At 38.0% G+C, this 17,271-nt stretch overlaps 1 protein-coding gene across 1 annotated transcript in view; it reads left to right on the top strand.

The window, feature by feature from the left end:
* Positions 1-4,048, top strand: part of MAN1A1 (mannosidase alpha class 1A member 1) — a 178,024-nt gene extending 173,976 nt beyond the window's left edge. The window contains exons 12-13 of the mRNA XM_032157907.2: positions 842-957; positions 1,296-4,048. Coding sequence (XP_032013798.1) covers positions 842-957; positions 1,296-1,422 — 243 coding nt within the window. The 3' untranslated portion in view covers positions 1,423-4,048. The remainder of the gene's footprint in view (positions 1-841; positions 958-1,295) is intronic.
* Positions 4,049-17,271: the final 13,223 nt, after the last annotated feature.

Here is a 17,271-nt window from a genome sequence, read left to right as displayed (position 1 = left end):
CTCTCCAAACTAGGGGTCAGCAAACTCTTTCTGTTAAGGGCCAGACAATATCAGGCCTGGTGGACAGTCAGCCAGTCTCTTTTGCATCTACTTAGCTCTGTCATTGTAGTACAAAAACAGCCACAGACAATATTTAAACAACACGGCTGTGGTTTAATAAAAGTTTATTTACAAAAATAAATAGTGGACTGGATTTAGCCTATAGTCCATACTTTGCTAAACCCTGCTCTAGACCATAGGGGGAACTGGTAAAAATCAGTGAAAAATTTTTCCAAAACTAAAGGCAGAAGTGTTTCAAATTAGGTAAGATATGTGGTCCATATGTTCTGTAACTTCATTTTTAATTTACATTTAGTTTATGGTTTTTTTTTTTTTTTTTTTTTTCTACCTAAAACTCTATAGCAAACTTTCATTTAAGTTGAATCCAATTTGTAAAAAATAAATTTTGGCTGGGCACAGTGGCTCATGCCTGTAATCTCAACTCTTTGGGAGGCCGAGGCAAGCAGATCGCTTCAGCCCAGGAGTTTGAGACAAGCATGGGCAACATGGCAAAACCCTGTCTCTACAAAAAATACAAAAAATTAGCCAGGCATGGTGGCGAATGCCTGTGGTCCCACCTACTTGGGAGGCTGAGGCAGGAGACTCACCTGAGCCCAAGAGGTAGAGGCTGCAGTGAGCCATGATGGTGCCACTGTACTCCACCCAGGCAACAGAGTGAGGCCCTGTCTCAAAAAAATAAAAAATAAAAAGTTGTATCTGAACTTGACAATCTAATAATAAAATTAGTGACAATCAGTTTACTGAAATGTGACTATTTTTTTCCCCCCTCTTTGTAATTTAGGCCTTGGAAAACCATTGCAGAGTGAATGGAGGCTATTCAGGCCTAAGGGATGTTTACCTTCTTCATGAGAGTTATGATGATGTGCAGCAGAGTTTCTTCCTGGCAGAGACATTGAAGTAGGTGAAAATTATTCTAAAACCATGTGGCTAGGGTACCTGGACAGATCTTTGTAGATGTCTTTATCATGAACACATTCAAGTAATATCAGGCATGGCTATAATTGCAGGCGTATTCTCAACTAGGTTCAGTGACTTGGTACTGCTAACACCAAAGCGTTGAGTAGCTTCTTTACCCCATGTTAATGAGTAAAACCCCTCAGGGTTTTGATATATTTGACTCTTGTCCATGTTTCTCGGTAAGATGAATGGAGACATTGATGTGGTTTTTGCTGTGTTTGTGGTTTCACTGCCTGCCTAGTCTCTTGGGCCTCATATACTTATGTTTCTCTCACCAGATATTTGTACCTAATATTTTCTGACGACGATCTTCTTCCACTGGAGCATTGGATCTTCAATAGCGAGGCACATCTTCTCCCTATCCTCCCTAAAGATAAAAAAGAAGTTGAAATCAGAGAGGAATAAAAAGACATTTTATATTTTATTCTGCTCCATTCCCTTCACTGCATACCTTAATAATTCCTTTTCTGGTAATCAGGCACATGATGAACTTTGATTAGTAGGTCTGTGATTAAGTTCTTAAATTGTTTTGCAGTCTTTTATGTTTATTATCATAGGTATAGGTGGACCTAAATTCCTTATCATATCCTTTATTAATTCAGCCAGTGTATCCACCAGTTTTTTGTTTATCATCTTTTTAAGTAACATATTATCTCTGGAGTTCATGAAGGTGTAATATCATTTTTATTAAACTGAATAGAATGGTATAGCGATGACCTCTTAATTATAATTTGATTTGACTGCAAAACTTTTTCCTCCTCTAAGAGGAGATGATGTCTGCTTTAAGCTGTAATGTTTTGCCATGTTGCAAAAAGCCATAATAATAAGTATAAAAAAGCTTTTTCCTTTTCAATTTCATGTTAATCTGGTTTGTCTGTCCACCAGAGACAGATCTTCTAACTGTGACAGCCTCCTTATGCAGGTCTATCATTATTTGATAGAATGTCTTCTAAAATACTTCACTCACATCGTAATTCAAATTAGAAAGTCATTCCAAAAGGATCGTCTCATTTTGAACTCATTTCATTGGAACCGCAGTATATTTTTGTTGGTTAATTATATTAGTGTTTTCTATTTTGTAAATGTGTCCTTTAATTTTACTTTAAATGCCCTGTGTCATTTCTGGATTGTATACTGGTTAATTTCTTCCATTCCCTACTACACAGAGAGGTGAGCTCTCAAATTTTGCAGAGCTCTGCTATCACTGAATTACATTTATCTAAAGAAAACAGTACAACTTAATGGACTAGCTTTTGGGTTTAACTTGAATATATGAAGAAATTGGGTCTGTCTAAAGAGAGGGTATTTCATATGGCTTTTAGTTCATTTGTTTGTATTTCATCTTGATTTTTTTTCTTGGGAAAATAAAGCATTCTATTTGGTTCAGATTTCTCAGATTTGAAAAAGGCTCTATCTCAAATGTAGTAAATTATTTCCTTTCAGTTTGTGAAAGCAGGATTTGACTCTGAAAGAAGCTTTGCCAATTTTACTTATTCATGATGAATCAAGGAAAATCTAATAAATTTTAGGCCAAATAAGAATATAGCATATTTAGTATGGGTATCGTCAACATAGAGATCACAACTTAGAAGAAATATAAAGAAATGGCCACTCCCCATCCGCCACAGTCCTGGAGTAGATCAAAATCAATATATGATTTTATAAACATTAAATTTGAAATAGGCATGGTTTTCTCGAGAATAGATTTGGTGATACCTTGTGTTTGCTTACATTGGCTCACCATATATACATATATATTTATGTAGATACACTTCCATGAAAGGGCTAATACGTTGCATATACTGAAGTGCAAAGACTTTGACCATGTGAATTTTCAGCTGAGAATGGTCAGAAAGATCAGTACAACCCCATGGATTAGGCTGAAGCATATGATTGCTGCATTTGTAGTTTAAAAACTGTCAGCAGTTTCATATGGTTCCACCTAATATTATTGAAGACAATTATTTTCTTAGCTATCAATCAATAGGCTTAATCGTTTTAGTTATTTTAGCTTTTGAAAGTGTTTTAAAAGATTTCCTTTATCGGACAGGACCATCTTTATGACCTGCTTTCTCTTTTTCAATATCTACATTGGTGTATGTCAAAGAATAAATAGTAAAATTAGTAAATGAAAAAGACTCTTCCGTACATCATTATTTCCATGCTAATGTGTCTCTGTGATCCAGAATAACTTCTCCCACTCATATCTTCAGTTCACCTAATGAAATGAATGGATAGCAAGAGCCCTTTGTTCCCAGGACTTTAAGGCAAAATATTAAAAATTATTGCCAAAATTGGGCCATAGGTATAAGATTATAATGTTTGTATAAATGCCCTTGAACTTGCCATTTAAATTAACTCATTTTCGTTTCAATTTGATTTGAAAGCCGATAAGTATTTCTACAGCAGATAGAGTATTAAAATCAGGTTGTATGTACACACTGCACTGTAAGGTACCTTGGTGTCCTGATGTGAATAGACAAGAAGCTGTACTATATGTTGCTCTCAGTGGCAACAATGAAGTTTTTGCAATTCTAGAACTTGGATTTTTTTTAACAAAAGTCCCAAAACACCAAAAATGTAAACAAGATAAGAGATTAATATTGTAGTGATGTAATTTAATTAAAGTTATATTTGGGGTTAATTTTAACAACTGACGTCTTATTGTTGAAACTTATTTTCAGCAAAACTGTGCAGTAAAATTTATATATGTATTCACATACTGAAAGATGAACAGTTAAAATAGCACTTAATTTTGTGTTTCTTCAATATGTCTTGATATACTTTGTGCAATTAATATTACACATGTAAGTTGTATGGCAGTTTACAGAACTCAATGACTTGTCATGAGGTTTTCATATGAGCTACACATTGTGTACATTGATTGTTTTTGATTTTTACATAAATCCATTCTGTCATTTTCAAGTTTATATATAAATCTCCAATGTTATGGGAAACAATAGATTGACACATAATTTTTAAAAATTATATTTGTAAAATTTCTCTATTGTGAATAAAGTCTTTTAATATATCTCCTCATTTGTTATATTTTTCTCCTTTTTAGTAGGCTTTTGTATATCTAAGGGGTGAGTGCCTTCAGTTGCAAATAAAAATATTTGATCCTAACAGCATTTCCATACCACACCTGTAGGATCTTGACGAGGAAACATTTCCCATTAAGAAACTTTCCATTGCACATAATTTTGCATATACAGTGTTTGGGTAATCAAATAACCTTTATTAAGGATCTAACATATGTTCAACACCGGACACAGAGGCTAGAAGCTTTGGTGTCAGAAATAGCACAGACTATGTTCTTTGTTCATAAATTTGCAATGCAACTAAGAAAATTAGACTAACCCCACACCACCCCTCAAAACAAGACAAAAATAGCATTTAGTTGTGTTAAATTACAAGCTAAAATTCTGTATAAGTTCATGGGAACAGGAGGTCCGTAGCATTTGAGTGGTCAAAGAGGCTTAACAGAAAAAGGAGAACTTAGGCTATAGGAGATCCTCCAAAATTTTTCAAAAAGCCCAGGTTCTAAGTTCTTCAAATTCATACTGTACTTTTTAGAATATTTCAGATATTTTGGTTGCTGTTGCCACTGCCTGGAACTCGCTTTCCCTAATATTTTTATAGCTCATTCTTTATCAGGTCTCTGTACAATTGTCACCTCATTAGAATGGCTTCTTTGACAAATCAGTGTAAAATTCTCTCCACCTTTTGTCCCCTACCCTATTTTATTTTCTACTTAGCATTTGCTATATTACATATTTATTTCCTTATTTGTTTGTCTTTCTAATCCCTTAGTATGAAACCCCATGAGAACAGAAACTTCAATTGGCATTTTCCCTCATTTCTCTGTCTAGTGCCGAGAGTGTAGTACACAATTGAGTGAGAAAGTGCATGAATTAGGAAACTCGATCTTATATTCAGTCTTTGCTACAACTATTTGCAAATGTCTTTTACTGAGCAATACACTTTTTAAAAAAAATATTAAAGTACATGTTTGTGACTCGAATCAACTCTCAATCAACAGGTTATTTTTAATCCACTTAGATCATGTAAAATAAAGTAAGGCATGACTCCTCCAATAGAGTTTTCAGTATTCAACAGCCCATTATTGTTTTATGTGACTTAATGTCACAGTCCCTGCCTCATATGTTAAACAAAAAACAAAAAATGATTACAACAGCACCAAGCAAAGAAATTAGCTTATTACCTAACAGAGAGTCAAATGGGAACCTTCTGAATTAAATTATTGGTAGCACAAATGATGTTGGTTGTATTTATGTTGTTGGTTACAGAATTATTAAAATTTATTCTAAGCATGGTTTCTAGGTATACTAATCAGCCATCAACACAGAGATGGCAGCTTGGCAACAAATACATCTAATGACTGATAATATGTAGACGGCTCCTTAAAAAGTTTTTCAAAGTTAACAAGATAAAATCTTTTTCATTTGAAATAGAGTTCTTATATAATTGCCATTCGAGGCTCTCTACCTTGTGGCTGAAGAGTGAGGGCAGGGAGGGGAGTCTTATGAAACTTTTTAACTGATTTTATGGCCTGAAGGCTCCCTTCTATTTTTTCCAGGCTCATTCCATCCTCCACACTAGCCAATACATGAGTCACAGTTTTCAAGAAATATTTGCCAGCCATCAGATACATATTTAAAATATTAGAATTATAGGAGAATGTAGACAGCATTTAGTCCAACTCTCATTTTAAATAAGGGAAATGGGGATTTTCCCAGCAACAGGAACTGTTTTTCTATCCTTCCTCTGTGCTGCCAGACACAGGAATATGGTAAGAGTTCATGTTAATCCTAAAAATACAAAAAAATTAGCCGGGCGTGGTGGCACGTGCCTGTAATCCCAGTTACTTGGGAGGCTGAGACAAAAGAATCACTTGAACTCGGGAGGCAGAGGTTGCAGTGAGCCAAGAATGCACTACTGCACTCCAGCCTGAGCGACAGAGCCAGACTCCACCTCAAAAAAAAAAAAAGCCATATATGAGAGCATATGTTATTTCCATCCAGCCACTCCAAAATAAAGGTATAAATTCAGAGTTCACCCTTAGGAATTGGTCTACTGCAGTGTTTCTTTCTCCAGATGTGGGCTACAATTTACCTAATCCGAATCTCAGCTAAGGTTTGTTAAAATGCAGATTTCAAAGCCTTCCCCCAAATTGAACAAATCAAAATTGTGATGGGGTCCTGGTATACCCATGTTTAGCCCTTTGTGCTATTCCTACACACACTAAAGTTGAAAACAATTTTAAGTTACAGGTAAATGGAAATCCCAAGACTATCAGAACAATTAATGAGTTAATTAGCAAATCATGACAAGAATATGTACCTTTTCCTGCATTTTTGTCTCTACCTCAAGGTTTAAGTACAACTTGACATAACTTTGGTCACTTTGAAAACATAGATTCTTCCTTTTCTACAAAAGCATTAGTCTGCAATAAGCCATACACCTAAATCTTTTAGAAACAGATTCACACTAGATTCTTATACATAATTCTTATTAGGGGAATCTCAAAAGTATTAACTACAATCATGCTTGTTTTTATTCAGCAATTGTTTCATTGGCTTTCTTTTCCCAATAACTGCATTTTTAAGTCATTTTTCAAATTGTTTTCTACTGTTCTTGTTGATTTTAACATGAGTGTCACTTGCACAGACTACATGGAATTTCCAGTTTGGCTATATATCATGTAAATGTACAAAATGTTCTTGGAAATGACCTCTGAAAAATACCTTCATTTCCTCCGCCTGCGTTTTTACATTCATTGCTATGCTAATTGTCAAAGATTTGTTGGCTTGCCATTATTATTACTTTGAGTCCCCTTAAAACATGCCATTACTGACAGAATAAATGTGTATCACAGATCCATTTAATTCCCCAGTGAATGCAAATTACCGTGAAACGTTAGAAAACAGTGATAGATGTATAGTTTTTAAAAACTTTTACACATACTGGGATATTTTGGTCTTAGGCTACAAGCACTTACTAATTCACAATTCTGCAAACAGGGCCATAAAATGTACTGCTTTTCAAACAGTACTTTCCAAAATCACTGGCACCTGAGAGGTTTGTGTTTGTTTTGTTTTGTTTTGTTTAACTCTCCTAGGAGAAACAAATGAATGATTCCCATTCACAAAATCTTTGGGAACTTTATTCCTGACTTTCCAACTCTTGGCATTCTTTGTGGAAAATAGAAACACAATCACCTCGCCGAACCAGGATGGGAGGTTCCATAACAACTTCTTGAGGTAGGCACAATGCTACTGGTTCCCTTTCATGTATGTGACAGCTTTGGCTTGTTATGACCCAAGGCTCTCTATTTAATAAGTGACTGAAGGAGAAGCGAACTGAATCTCTTCCTTCCTGTGCAAAACCTCTTTACCACTCTGCCTTTCAATACTGCACTTCACTGGTTAAATAAACCTCGCTGGTTAAATAAACCCTAAGTGCCACTCAGCTATCCACATTCCTTCTCTATCTTGCTTTTGTCAAATTGATAACTTTGTGACTTATATAATCATGGCAGGGAGTTGCAAAAATATATTTTTAACGCCCCCATTAAAATACATTAAGCCTAAGTCTCTTTTCTGTATACGATGCAGTATACAGAAGGGGTAGAAAGTAGGTGCAGTGCCAGACAAGGGTTCCCAACCTTAGCTGGTGTCATTAACTCCCTGTGTGATTTGGAACAAGCACTTACTCTTCACATCTCCCTTTCCTTAATCTGTAAAATGAGAGGAGTGATTAGCCCAGGCCTAACAGCTAGGCTGTGCATTGCATGACATCTGTTGTGGATACCTGAGGAAGTAACAGCAGTACACATGCCTAGAATATTTCCATGCATAGACTAGAGACCACCACACCAAAATTACAAGACATCAAAACCTTAGTGTCCTTATTCATAAAATGGGAAGGATCATATCTACTTTCCAGAGAATTAAAATAACTAATATATGTAAAAGGTCTTAGCTCATGCCTTCAATCCACGAGTTCCAGCCCCTTCTTTCAGCTTTTGCATTCTATAAAAGAATCATCTTTCCTCTACCTTGGGAAGCCTCCCGCTTGTTTTGTTATGACAACACATTTGTTATTATTTTACTTGCTGTTTCCAATAACCCTAGGCTTTTTTGGATGCCTTCCTTCAATCAGACTGCTTCAAACACGTTATTACTCATCTTCTAAGGTCAAAGTTCAGCTGTTTTCTGACATGAGAAGACAGAAATAGCCAGCTCTTCTTCTTCACACCTGCATCATGAACTAATTGGACATTTTTCCACTTATTTTTTTGTTAGTGAGCAGTTTGTGGTTTGTGGGGGTTTTTAGCATTTGTAGAAGACAAGAAATAGGGATCAAACTGCATGATTGTTGCACTATTATCAATTGTGTTATTTGTGTATTCAAACAATCCAATGAAAATAAGACAGTGTCTACAACAGCTAAGAACTCCTTTTAGATTGAAGGTCAGTTGTATTTTCAACCCAGAGTAGCTTTGGAAACTAACAAAATCAGTTTTATGAACTAGGAAGGCTTACTGAAATAACTCTTCTGAAAGAACCAGCATTGCTTCCAAAATCAGCTTATATGTTTGAAAATTACTTACAGTGACTTAAAACTGATCACTTTCAAAGAAAAATGTATAAGGTGATTTTGAGAGTCTACTTACCTATTCCCCCCCCAACCCCAAAAAAAAAAAACCTCTTGGTTTCTATTGCAGTGGAGATGTAAATTATATGCAACTAACACTTACCTTTTCTTCTGGCACTCCCCACACAAGAATAAGGCTGTTAGCTTCTGAAGAGAGGCTAACACTGTTGAACGAAGTACCCATAGTCCACTTCCTTCCCCCCATATGCCTCACTCCTGCTGGCCTTCACTTTTCTGTATTATCCCTGAAAAGGCCTTCCTGGTCTACCTCCTTCCACTTCTTGGAAAATGTCTATTCCTCCTTTTAAGTCTCAATTTATATGTCTGTGACCAGTTTGCCTCTCATTCCAATTTGTTCTTGCTTCTTATGGGACTCCAAAGGACTTTGTGCAAACTCCTATTCATGTATCACACTATATTGTCATTACTGGTTTTCATTCATTCATTCATTCCACAAATATCTCTTAAGTAACCAGAATATTTCAGATACTGTCATAGGTCCTGGGGAATTTAGCAGGTTAGACTTGCTTCTTGCAAGTCTTGACTAGGAAAAAAGGCAAATATGCAAAAAATAGAATTTTTAAAATTTAAAAAGGAGGGCATCATGGCTTATTTGCTAATATAAATACTGGATTTGATATAGCATCTGGAACACATTTGTTTTCAACCCAATTTTACCCTTCCATTCTTCACATAGGAGGCACTCAGTGAACATTTGGTGAAGAGTGAACAAATTGTTAAGAAATGAAGAAAAAGTGAGTCTCAAACTCCTGTTCAAAAACATCCACATAATTTTCATCTTAAGTTTGCCAACAGAACACAGCCCTGCTAAGCCCTACTAACTCAAAGTGGTACTTCTATCTACAAAGTTGAATACAGATTCTATTTTTAGTGAAAAATCTGGTGTTTACCTTAACTGTGAGATACCTAAGTATAAGCTGCCATTAGAAAAACTGCATCACTATAATTTCAAAGCAAACTTACCAAAAGTAGGATGGTTTTCTCACATTTTAGTATGTTCAAAATATACCAACTGTCTTAGGGAAAACCCACAAGAGTCCAACCTATATTCTTTCCTTGTCATTGCTTGTGAACTATTCACTATCCTTGAGATCAACAGATATATCAGATATTGTCAATTACGCTAGAGTTTGTCTTGTTTGTTTTTGGTTTGAGGGTAGGGGAGTCAGGGGATGTTTTTGTTTGTTTGTTTGAGCCATTATGAATGCCTAAATTGGCATGCCCACACATCCAGGGCTGGCTTCCTCTGTTCAATGGAACACTTGAAGAGCACTGTGAGTGATGTAAATAATAAAGAACTTCTCTGTAGTGACTGCAACCTTTCTGTAATCCTCTCTAGTAATAGGACCAAGGATTCTAGGGCTAAAGCGAATCCATTAATAATGGTATTGCTAAATATTTTCAAATAAGTTCACTTTGTTGTTCCAAGCTGACTTTTCTTCAACCATTCTAACGGAAACGAAATGATTATGATTTTGCCATCATCCACCTTATCTTCTTGTCTCTACCTCCAGAGGAGGTGCTGACATAAATGATCAAAGAACAGAGAGGGAGAAAAACAAAGGATCTCAGAGAGATTAATCAGTCCCTGAAAATCTGAAAGTGACTTTTGTTGCCATTATAAATCAATATACAGGATTTCTTTAAACACTAGATTAAAAAAAAAAAACATATAGTATGTCAAAGCCACAATTAAAAAGTAGATAAATATAATGAATTTTAACAAGCTCTTGAATTTATTTTGCTGCTTTAAAAAATATAGGATAGATTGCTTTCTTCTTTCTGGTCTTCTTCATACAATGATGATTACATTAAGGGGAAGTTTCAAAATTTCCACATTGTATATCTGTGCTTTTAACCTCTCCCAAAGATTAGATAAAGACTGCCAAACCAAAAAAGCATTCTTGGCTCACGTACACAGCTCATTCTTTAAATAGAAGTTTCAGCACTTCCAGGCAAAGACTTCTAAAGAGTCTTTATCTATTGATTAACTGTAGAGGATATTCTGCTTAAAACGAATCTTAAATGCTCTAAAATAAATGTTTTATTCTACATTAGGGTAAAAGGTATAAAGGGAAAAATGAGACATTGCTACTTCTCTCCCATCCTACAAATATGTTACATTTTTGCCTGAAATATTTCTATAAAAAGTTGGAAGTAGGAAAATAACCCATTTGCCAATGAAATTGTATTTTTCCTCCTGAGGTGGATATTCAAGAACTACTACTCCAAGAATTACTACTCCAAGTAATTCCAAGTAGATATCCAAGAATTAATATTCCATTGGGCAGAGGTCACTTGGTGACTCCCCCGGTACACAGGAGAAACTCCCTTGAGACCACTGGCTAAACTATTGATGGACCCCACATCTCAAATGGGGTCAGAAAAAACCCCTTCCTTTTTCTGTGATTCTGATGGCTAAGAATATACCAATATACCTAGATAGAACCCTGAGAAGCAGGCATCATATAGTGAAGAGATTAAGATGAGAATCCCTCCTGTTTTTTTTTTTTTTTTTTAAACTTTAAGTTCCGGGATATATATGCAGAACATGCAGGCTTGTTATATAGGTATACATGTGCCATGGTGGTTTGCTGCACCTATCAACCCGTCATCTAGATTTTAAGCCCCACATGCATTAGGTATTTGTCCTAGTGCTCTCCTTCCCCTCACCTCTTACCCCACCACCCCCTGACAGGCCCAGATGTGTGATGTTCCCATCCCTGTGTCCATGTGTTCTCATTGTTCAACTCCCATTTAGTGGGAACATGTGGTGTTTGGTTTTCTGTTCCCGTGTTAGTTTGCTGAGGATGATGGTTTCCAGCTCTATCCATGTCTCTGCAACAGACATGAATCCTTTTTTATGGCTATATAGTATTCCATGTTGTAGATGTACCACATTTTCTTTATCCAGTCTATCATTGATGGGCATTTGGGTTGGTTCCATGGCTTTGCTATTGTAAGTAGTGATGCACTAAACATGTGTGCATGTGTCTTTATAATGTAATGATTTATATTCCTTTGAGTATACGCCCAGTAATAGGACTGCTAGGTCAAATGGTATTTCTGGTTCTAGATCCTTGAGGAATTGCCACACTGTCTTCGACAATGGTTGAACTAATTTACATTCCCACCAAGAGTATAAAAGCATTCTTATTTCTCCACAGCCTTGCCAGCATCTATTGTTTCTTAACTGTGTGTGTGTGTGTGTGTGTGTGTGTGTGTGTTTGTTTTTTGGGACAGAGTCTCACTCTTGTCACCCAGGCTGGAGTGCAGTGGCACAATCTCGGCTCACTGCAACCTCCATCTCTCGGGTTCAGGCAATTCTCCTCCCTCAGCCTCCTGGGTAGCTGGGATTACAGGAACCCACTGCCACACCTGGCTAATTTTTGCACTTTTAGTAGAGACGGGGGTTTTACCATGTTGGCCAGGTGGGTCTCGAACACCTGACCTCAGATGATCCACCTGCCTCAGCCTCCCAAAGTGGTGGGATTACAGGCATGAGCCACTGCGCCCAGCCAATTTCTTGACTTTTTAATAATCACCATTCTGACTGGTGTGAGATGGTATCTCATTGTGGTTTAGATTGGCATTTCTCTAACGATCAGTGATGTTGAGCTTTTATTCATGTTTGTTGTCCACATAAATTTCTTCTTTTGAGAATTTTCTGTTCATATCCTTTTCCCACTTTTTGATGGGGTTGTATTTTTTTTCTTGTAAATTTGTTTAAGTTCCTGGTAGATTCTGGCCAGGCGCGGTGGCTCACGCTTGTAATCCCAGCACTTTGGGAGGCTGAGGCGGGCGGATCACGAGGTCAGGAGATCGAGACCACAGTGAAACCCCGTCTCTACTAAAAATACAAAAAATTAGCTGGGCGTGGTGGCGGGCGCCTGTAGTCCCAGCTACTCAGAGAGGCTGAAGCAGGAGAATGGCATGAACTTGGGAAGCGGAGCTTGCAGTGAGCCGAGATCACGCCACTGCACTCCAGCCTGGGTGACAGATATATCCTCGCACTTAAAGTTTAAAAAAAAAAAAAAAAAAAAGTTCCTGGTAGATTCTGGATATTAGAACTTTGTCAGATGGGTAGATTGCAAAAAATTTTCTCCCATTCTGTAGGTTGCCTGTTCACTCTGATGATAGTTTCTTTTGCTGTGAAGAAGCTCCTTAATTTAATTAGATCCCATTTGTCAATTCTGGCTTTCTTTGCCGTTGCTTTTGGTGTTTTAGACATGAAGTATTTGCCCATGCCTTTGTCCTGAATGGTATTACCTAGGTTTTCTTCTAGGGTCTTTATGGTTTTGGGTTTTACATTTAAGTCTTCAATCCATCTTGAGTTAATTTTTGTATAAGGCGTAAGAAAGGAGTCCAGTTTCAGTTTTCTGCATATGGCTAGCCAGTTTTCCCAGCACCATTTATTAACTAGGGAACCTTTTCCTCATTGCTGGTTTTTGTCAGGTTTGTCAAAGATCAGATGGTTGTCGATGTGTGGTGTTATTTCTGAGGCCTCTGTTCTATTCCATTGGTCTATATGTCTGTTTTGGTACCAGTACCATGCTGTTGTGGTTACTGTACCATTGTAGTATAGTTTGAAGTCATGTAGCATGATGCCTCCTGCTTTGTTCTTTTTGCTTAGATTGTCTTGGCTGTATGGGCTCCTTTTTGGTTCCATGTGAAATTTAAAGGAGTTTTTTTTAATTCTGTGAAGAATGTCAATGGTAGTTTGGGAATAGCATTGAATCTACAATTACTACAAATTACTTTGGGCAGTATGGCCATTTTCACAATATTGATTCTTCCTATCCATGAAGATAGAATGTTTTTCCATTTATTTGTGTCCTGTCTTACTTCCTTGAGCAGTGGTTTGTAGTTCTCCTTGTAGAGGTCTTTAACATCCCTTGTAAGTTGTATTTCTAGGTATTTAATTATGGGTTTATAATAAATAGCTCTCATTATTTTGAGATACGTTCCATTGATACCTACTTTATTGAGAGTTTTTAACATGAAGGGCTGTTGAATTTTATCAAAGGTCTTTTCTGCATCTATGGAAATAATCATGTGGTTTTTGTCATTGGCTCCGTTTATGTGATGGATTACATTTACTGATTTGCGTATGTTGAACCAGCCTTGCATCCCAGGGATGAAGCTTACTTGATCATGATGGATAAGCTTTTTGATGTGCTGCTGGATTCGGTTTGCCAGTATTTTATTAAGGATTTTCACATCCATGTTCATCAGGCATATTGGCCTGAAGTTTTCTTTTTTTGTTGTGTCTCTGCCAGGTTTTGGTATTGGGATGATGCTGGCCTCATAAAATGAATTAGGGAGGAGTCCCTCCTTTTCAATTATTTGGAATACTTTCAGAAGGAATGGTACCAGCTCTTCTTTGTACCTCTTGTAGAATTCAGCTGCGAATTCATCTGGTCCTGGGCATTTTTTGATGGTAAGCTATTAATTACTGCGTCAATTTCAGAACTTGTTATTGGTCTATTCAGGGATTCAACTTCTTCCTGGTTTAGTCTTGCCTCCCATGTTCTTTCATAATCATTATCTTTGTCATTATAAGTGGTGTTATCACCCAGGAAAACAGAAAATACTGTCTCAAAAAGAAGAAATTTAACACAGGGAATTGGTTATACCTGTGATGACAGAGCTGAAAAGCCGCACAGAGGATGATGAATTCTGATGACAATACTGAAATTAACAACAGCAGGATGCTTCTATCTGAGGTAGGAGATGGAAAGACACAATGTGGAGGTGATGTCACCACAGACCAGAAATAGGAAGCAGAGCATGAACTATTAATAGATACGCAATGAAGGAGGACTTCCCAGCAGAAAGTGAGATGACAGAGAGAAGCAGTAGTCCAATAGGAGGCAGAATATGAAGGAGATGTAGCAATTGCCAGAGACATCACCGGAAGCGCAGTGAATAGGAGACATATCCTCGGATCTCCTTCCTTCCAATCTTTTGCCAGTACCTCCCATTGGTCAAGACTATTAGGAAAACAGGACAAGGGAGTCTGAAAAATAGAGTTCCCTGAGATGCAGGGCCAAGCTGAGGAAGTTTGGGAAATAGAGATGAGAGAAAACAGTTAAATCACTGGCAAAAATGACTACAGCCTAGTCACAATTCACCATTTGGAGACTCTGCATAGCTTGAGAGGTCTTCATTGAAATAAAGAAACCTCAAGACCACCAGCGACTAGACATTGACAGGTTTAGAGCCTTGATTGTGATCTCTGTATCCTCCCTGACCCTACACAGCAAAAATATTGGATGTATTTTTTGAGCCTTTATGAGTTCCTTCATATTTCAGTACTGAACTTGCTAGCGAGAAACTACAAATGGCACACCCATGAAAGTTCAAAAATGATATTTAATAAGTGGTTTCCATTGAAGAATAGATTTCAGAGAAGAAAATCTCTGAGTTCATGAAAGACTTGTTCTCAGAGACTAGAAAGACAGATAAGCCTACAATAAAACCTGTAGAAGGCATGGCCGTCAAAATCATCATTTTAAATGTCAGTGATTAAACTTTGCCCACCCTGCTTTGGATCACAACTGATCCTAACTCCAAATTTTCATATAACTGACAGTAACGCTTTCCTAAGCCTTCATCTGCCAACCCAAACATACCAGCCTCGTTTTATATTCTACCAAGTAGAGCATAAAAATGATGAAGACTAAATGATCATGTAAGAGAGAGAACTCAGATTATTTTTAGGACACTGACTCTATTAGTTTAATAGCACAGTACTCATCAGCCTGGAGCCCTGTGATTTTTTTAAAAGAATTACTCAGAGAAAAGACATTTTGGAACATCTTGTTCTGAATTTCTCACTGAGCTTAGATGGCAATAGCTACTCTTTCAAGCCTTGTTCAAATGTCACCTCTGAAGCTTTCCCTGTCTCCTTCCTTTTTGTTCTGTTAGTGTCTTCTAAAAGCCTTAATGGATATACTTATTACATTATATTGCAATTATTTGTTGCCAGTCTATCTCTCTCTACTAGTGATTTAGACAAAAACAACTTGTCGAAAGCAACTTAACTTTATAAATTGAATAACTATAAATCGGTCGGGGGGGGTGGAGCCAAGATGGCTGAATAGGAACAGCTCCGGTCTACAGCTCCCAGCCTGAGCAACACAGAAGACTGGTGATTTCTGCATTCCTGTTTGAGGTACCGGTTTCATCTCACTAGGGAGTGCCAAACAGTGGGTGCAGGACAGTCAGTGAAGCGCACTGTGCGCGAGCTGAAGCAGGGCGAGGCATTGCCTCACTCGGGAAGCCCAAGGGGTCAGGGAGTTCCCTTTCCTAGTCAAAGAAAGGGGTAACAGACGGCACCTGGAATATCGGGTCAGTCCCACCCTAATACTGCGCTTTTCCAACAGGCCTGGAAAATGGCACACTAGGAGATTGTGTCCCGCACCTGGCTTGGAGGGTCCTATGCCCACGGAGTCTCGCTGATTGCTAGCACAGCAGTCTGAGATCAAGCTGCAAGGCGGCAGCAAGGCTGGGGGAGGGGCGCCCGCCATTGCCCAGGCTTGCTTAGGTAAACAAAGCAGCCAGGAAGCTCGAACTGGGTGGAACCCACCACAGCTCAAGGAGACCTGCTTGCCTCTGTAGGCTCCACCTCTGGGGGCAGGGCACAGACAACCAAAAAGTCAGCAGGAACCTCCACAGACTTAAATGTCCCTGTCTGACTGACAGCTTTGAAGAGAGTAGTGGTTCTCCCAGCACGCAGCTGGAGATCTGAGAACGGATAGACTGCCTCCTAAAGTGGGTCCCTCACCCCTGAGCAGCCTAACTGGGAGGCACTCCCCCAGTAGGGACAGACTGACACCTCACTCAGCCGGGTACTCCTCTGAGACAAAACTTCCAGAGGAACTATCAGACAGCTGAATTTGTGGTCTCACGAAAATCCGCTGTTCTGCAGCCACTGCTGCTGACACACAGCTAAACAGGGTCTGGAGTGGACCTCTAGTAAACTCCAACAGACCTGCAGCTGAGGATCCTCTCTGGTAGAAGGAAAACTAACAAACAGAAAGGACATCCACACCAAAAACCCATCTGTACATCACCATCATCAAAGACCAAAAGTAGATAAAACCACAAAGATGGGAAAAAAACAGAGCAGAAAAACTGGAAACTCTAAAAAGCAGAGCACCTCTCCTCCTCCAAAGGAACGCAGTTCCTCACCAGCAATGGAACAAAGCTGGATGGAGGATGACTTTGACGAGTTGAGAGAAGAAGGCTTCAGACGATCAAACTACTCTGAGCTATGGAAGGAAATTCAAAACAATAGCAAAGAAGTTAAAAACTTTGAAAAAAAATTAGAAGAATGGATAACTAGAATAACCAATGGAGAGAAGGGCTTAAAGGAGCTGATGGAGCTGAAAGCCAAGTTTCGAGAACTACGTGAAGATTGCTGAAGCCTCAGTAGCAGATGCGATCAACTGGAAGACAGGGTATCACTGATGGAAGATGAAATGAATGAAATGAAGAGAGAAGGGAAGTTTAGAGAAAAAAGAATAAAAAGAAATGAACAAAGCCTCC

The sequence above is a fragment of the Hylobates moloch genome, unplaced genomic scaffold (assembly GCF_009828535.3).
Source record: "Hylobates moloch isolate HMO894 unplaced genomic scaffold, HMol_V3 SCAFFOLD_2, whole genome shotgun sequence".
Lineage (NCBI taxonomy): Eukaryota > Metazoa > Chordata > Mammalia > Primates > Hylobatidae > Hylobates > Hylobates moloch.
The sequence above is the reverse complement of the archived record's forward strand: the minus strand, read 5'-3'. Positions and strand labels throughout refer to the sequence as shown.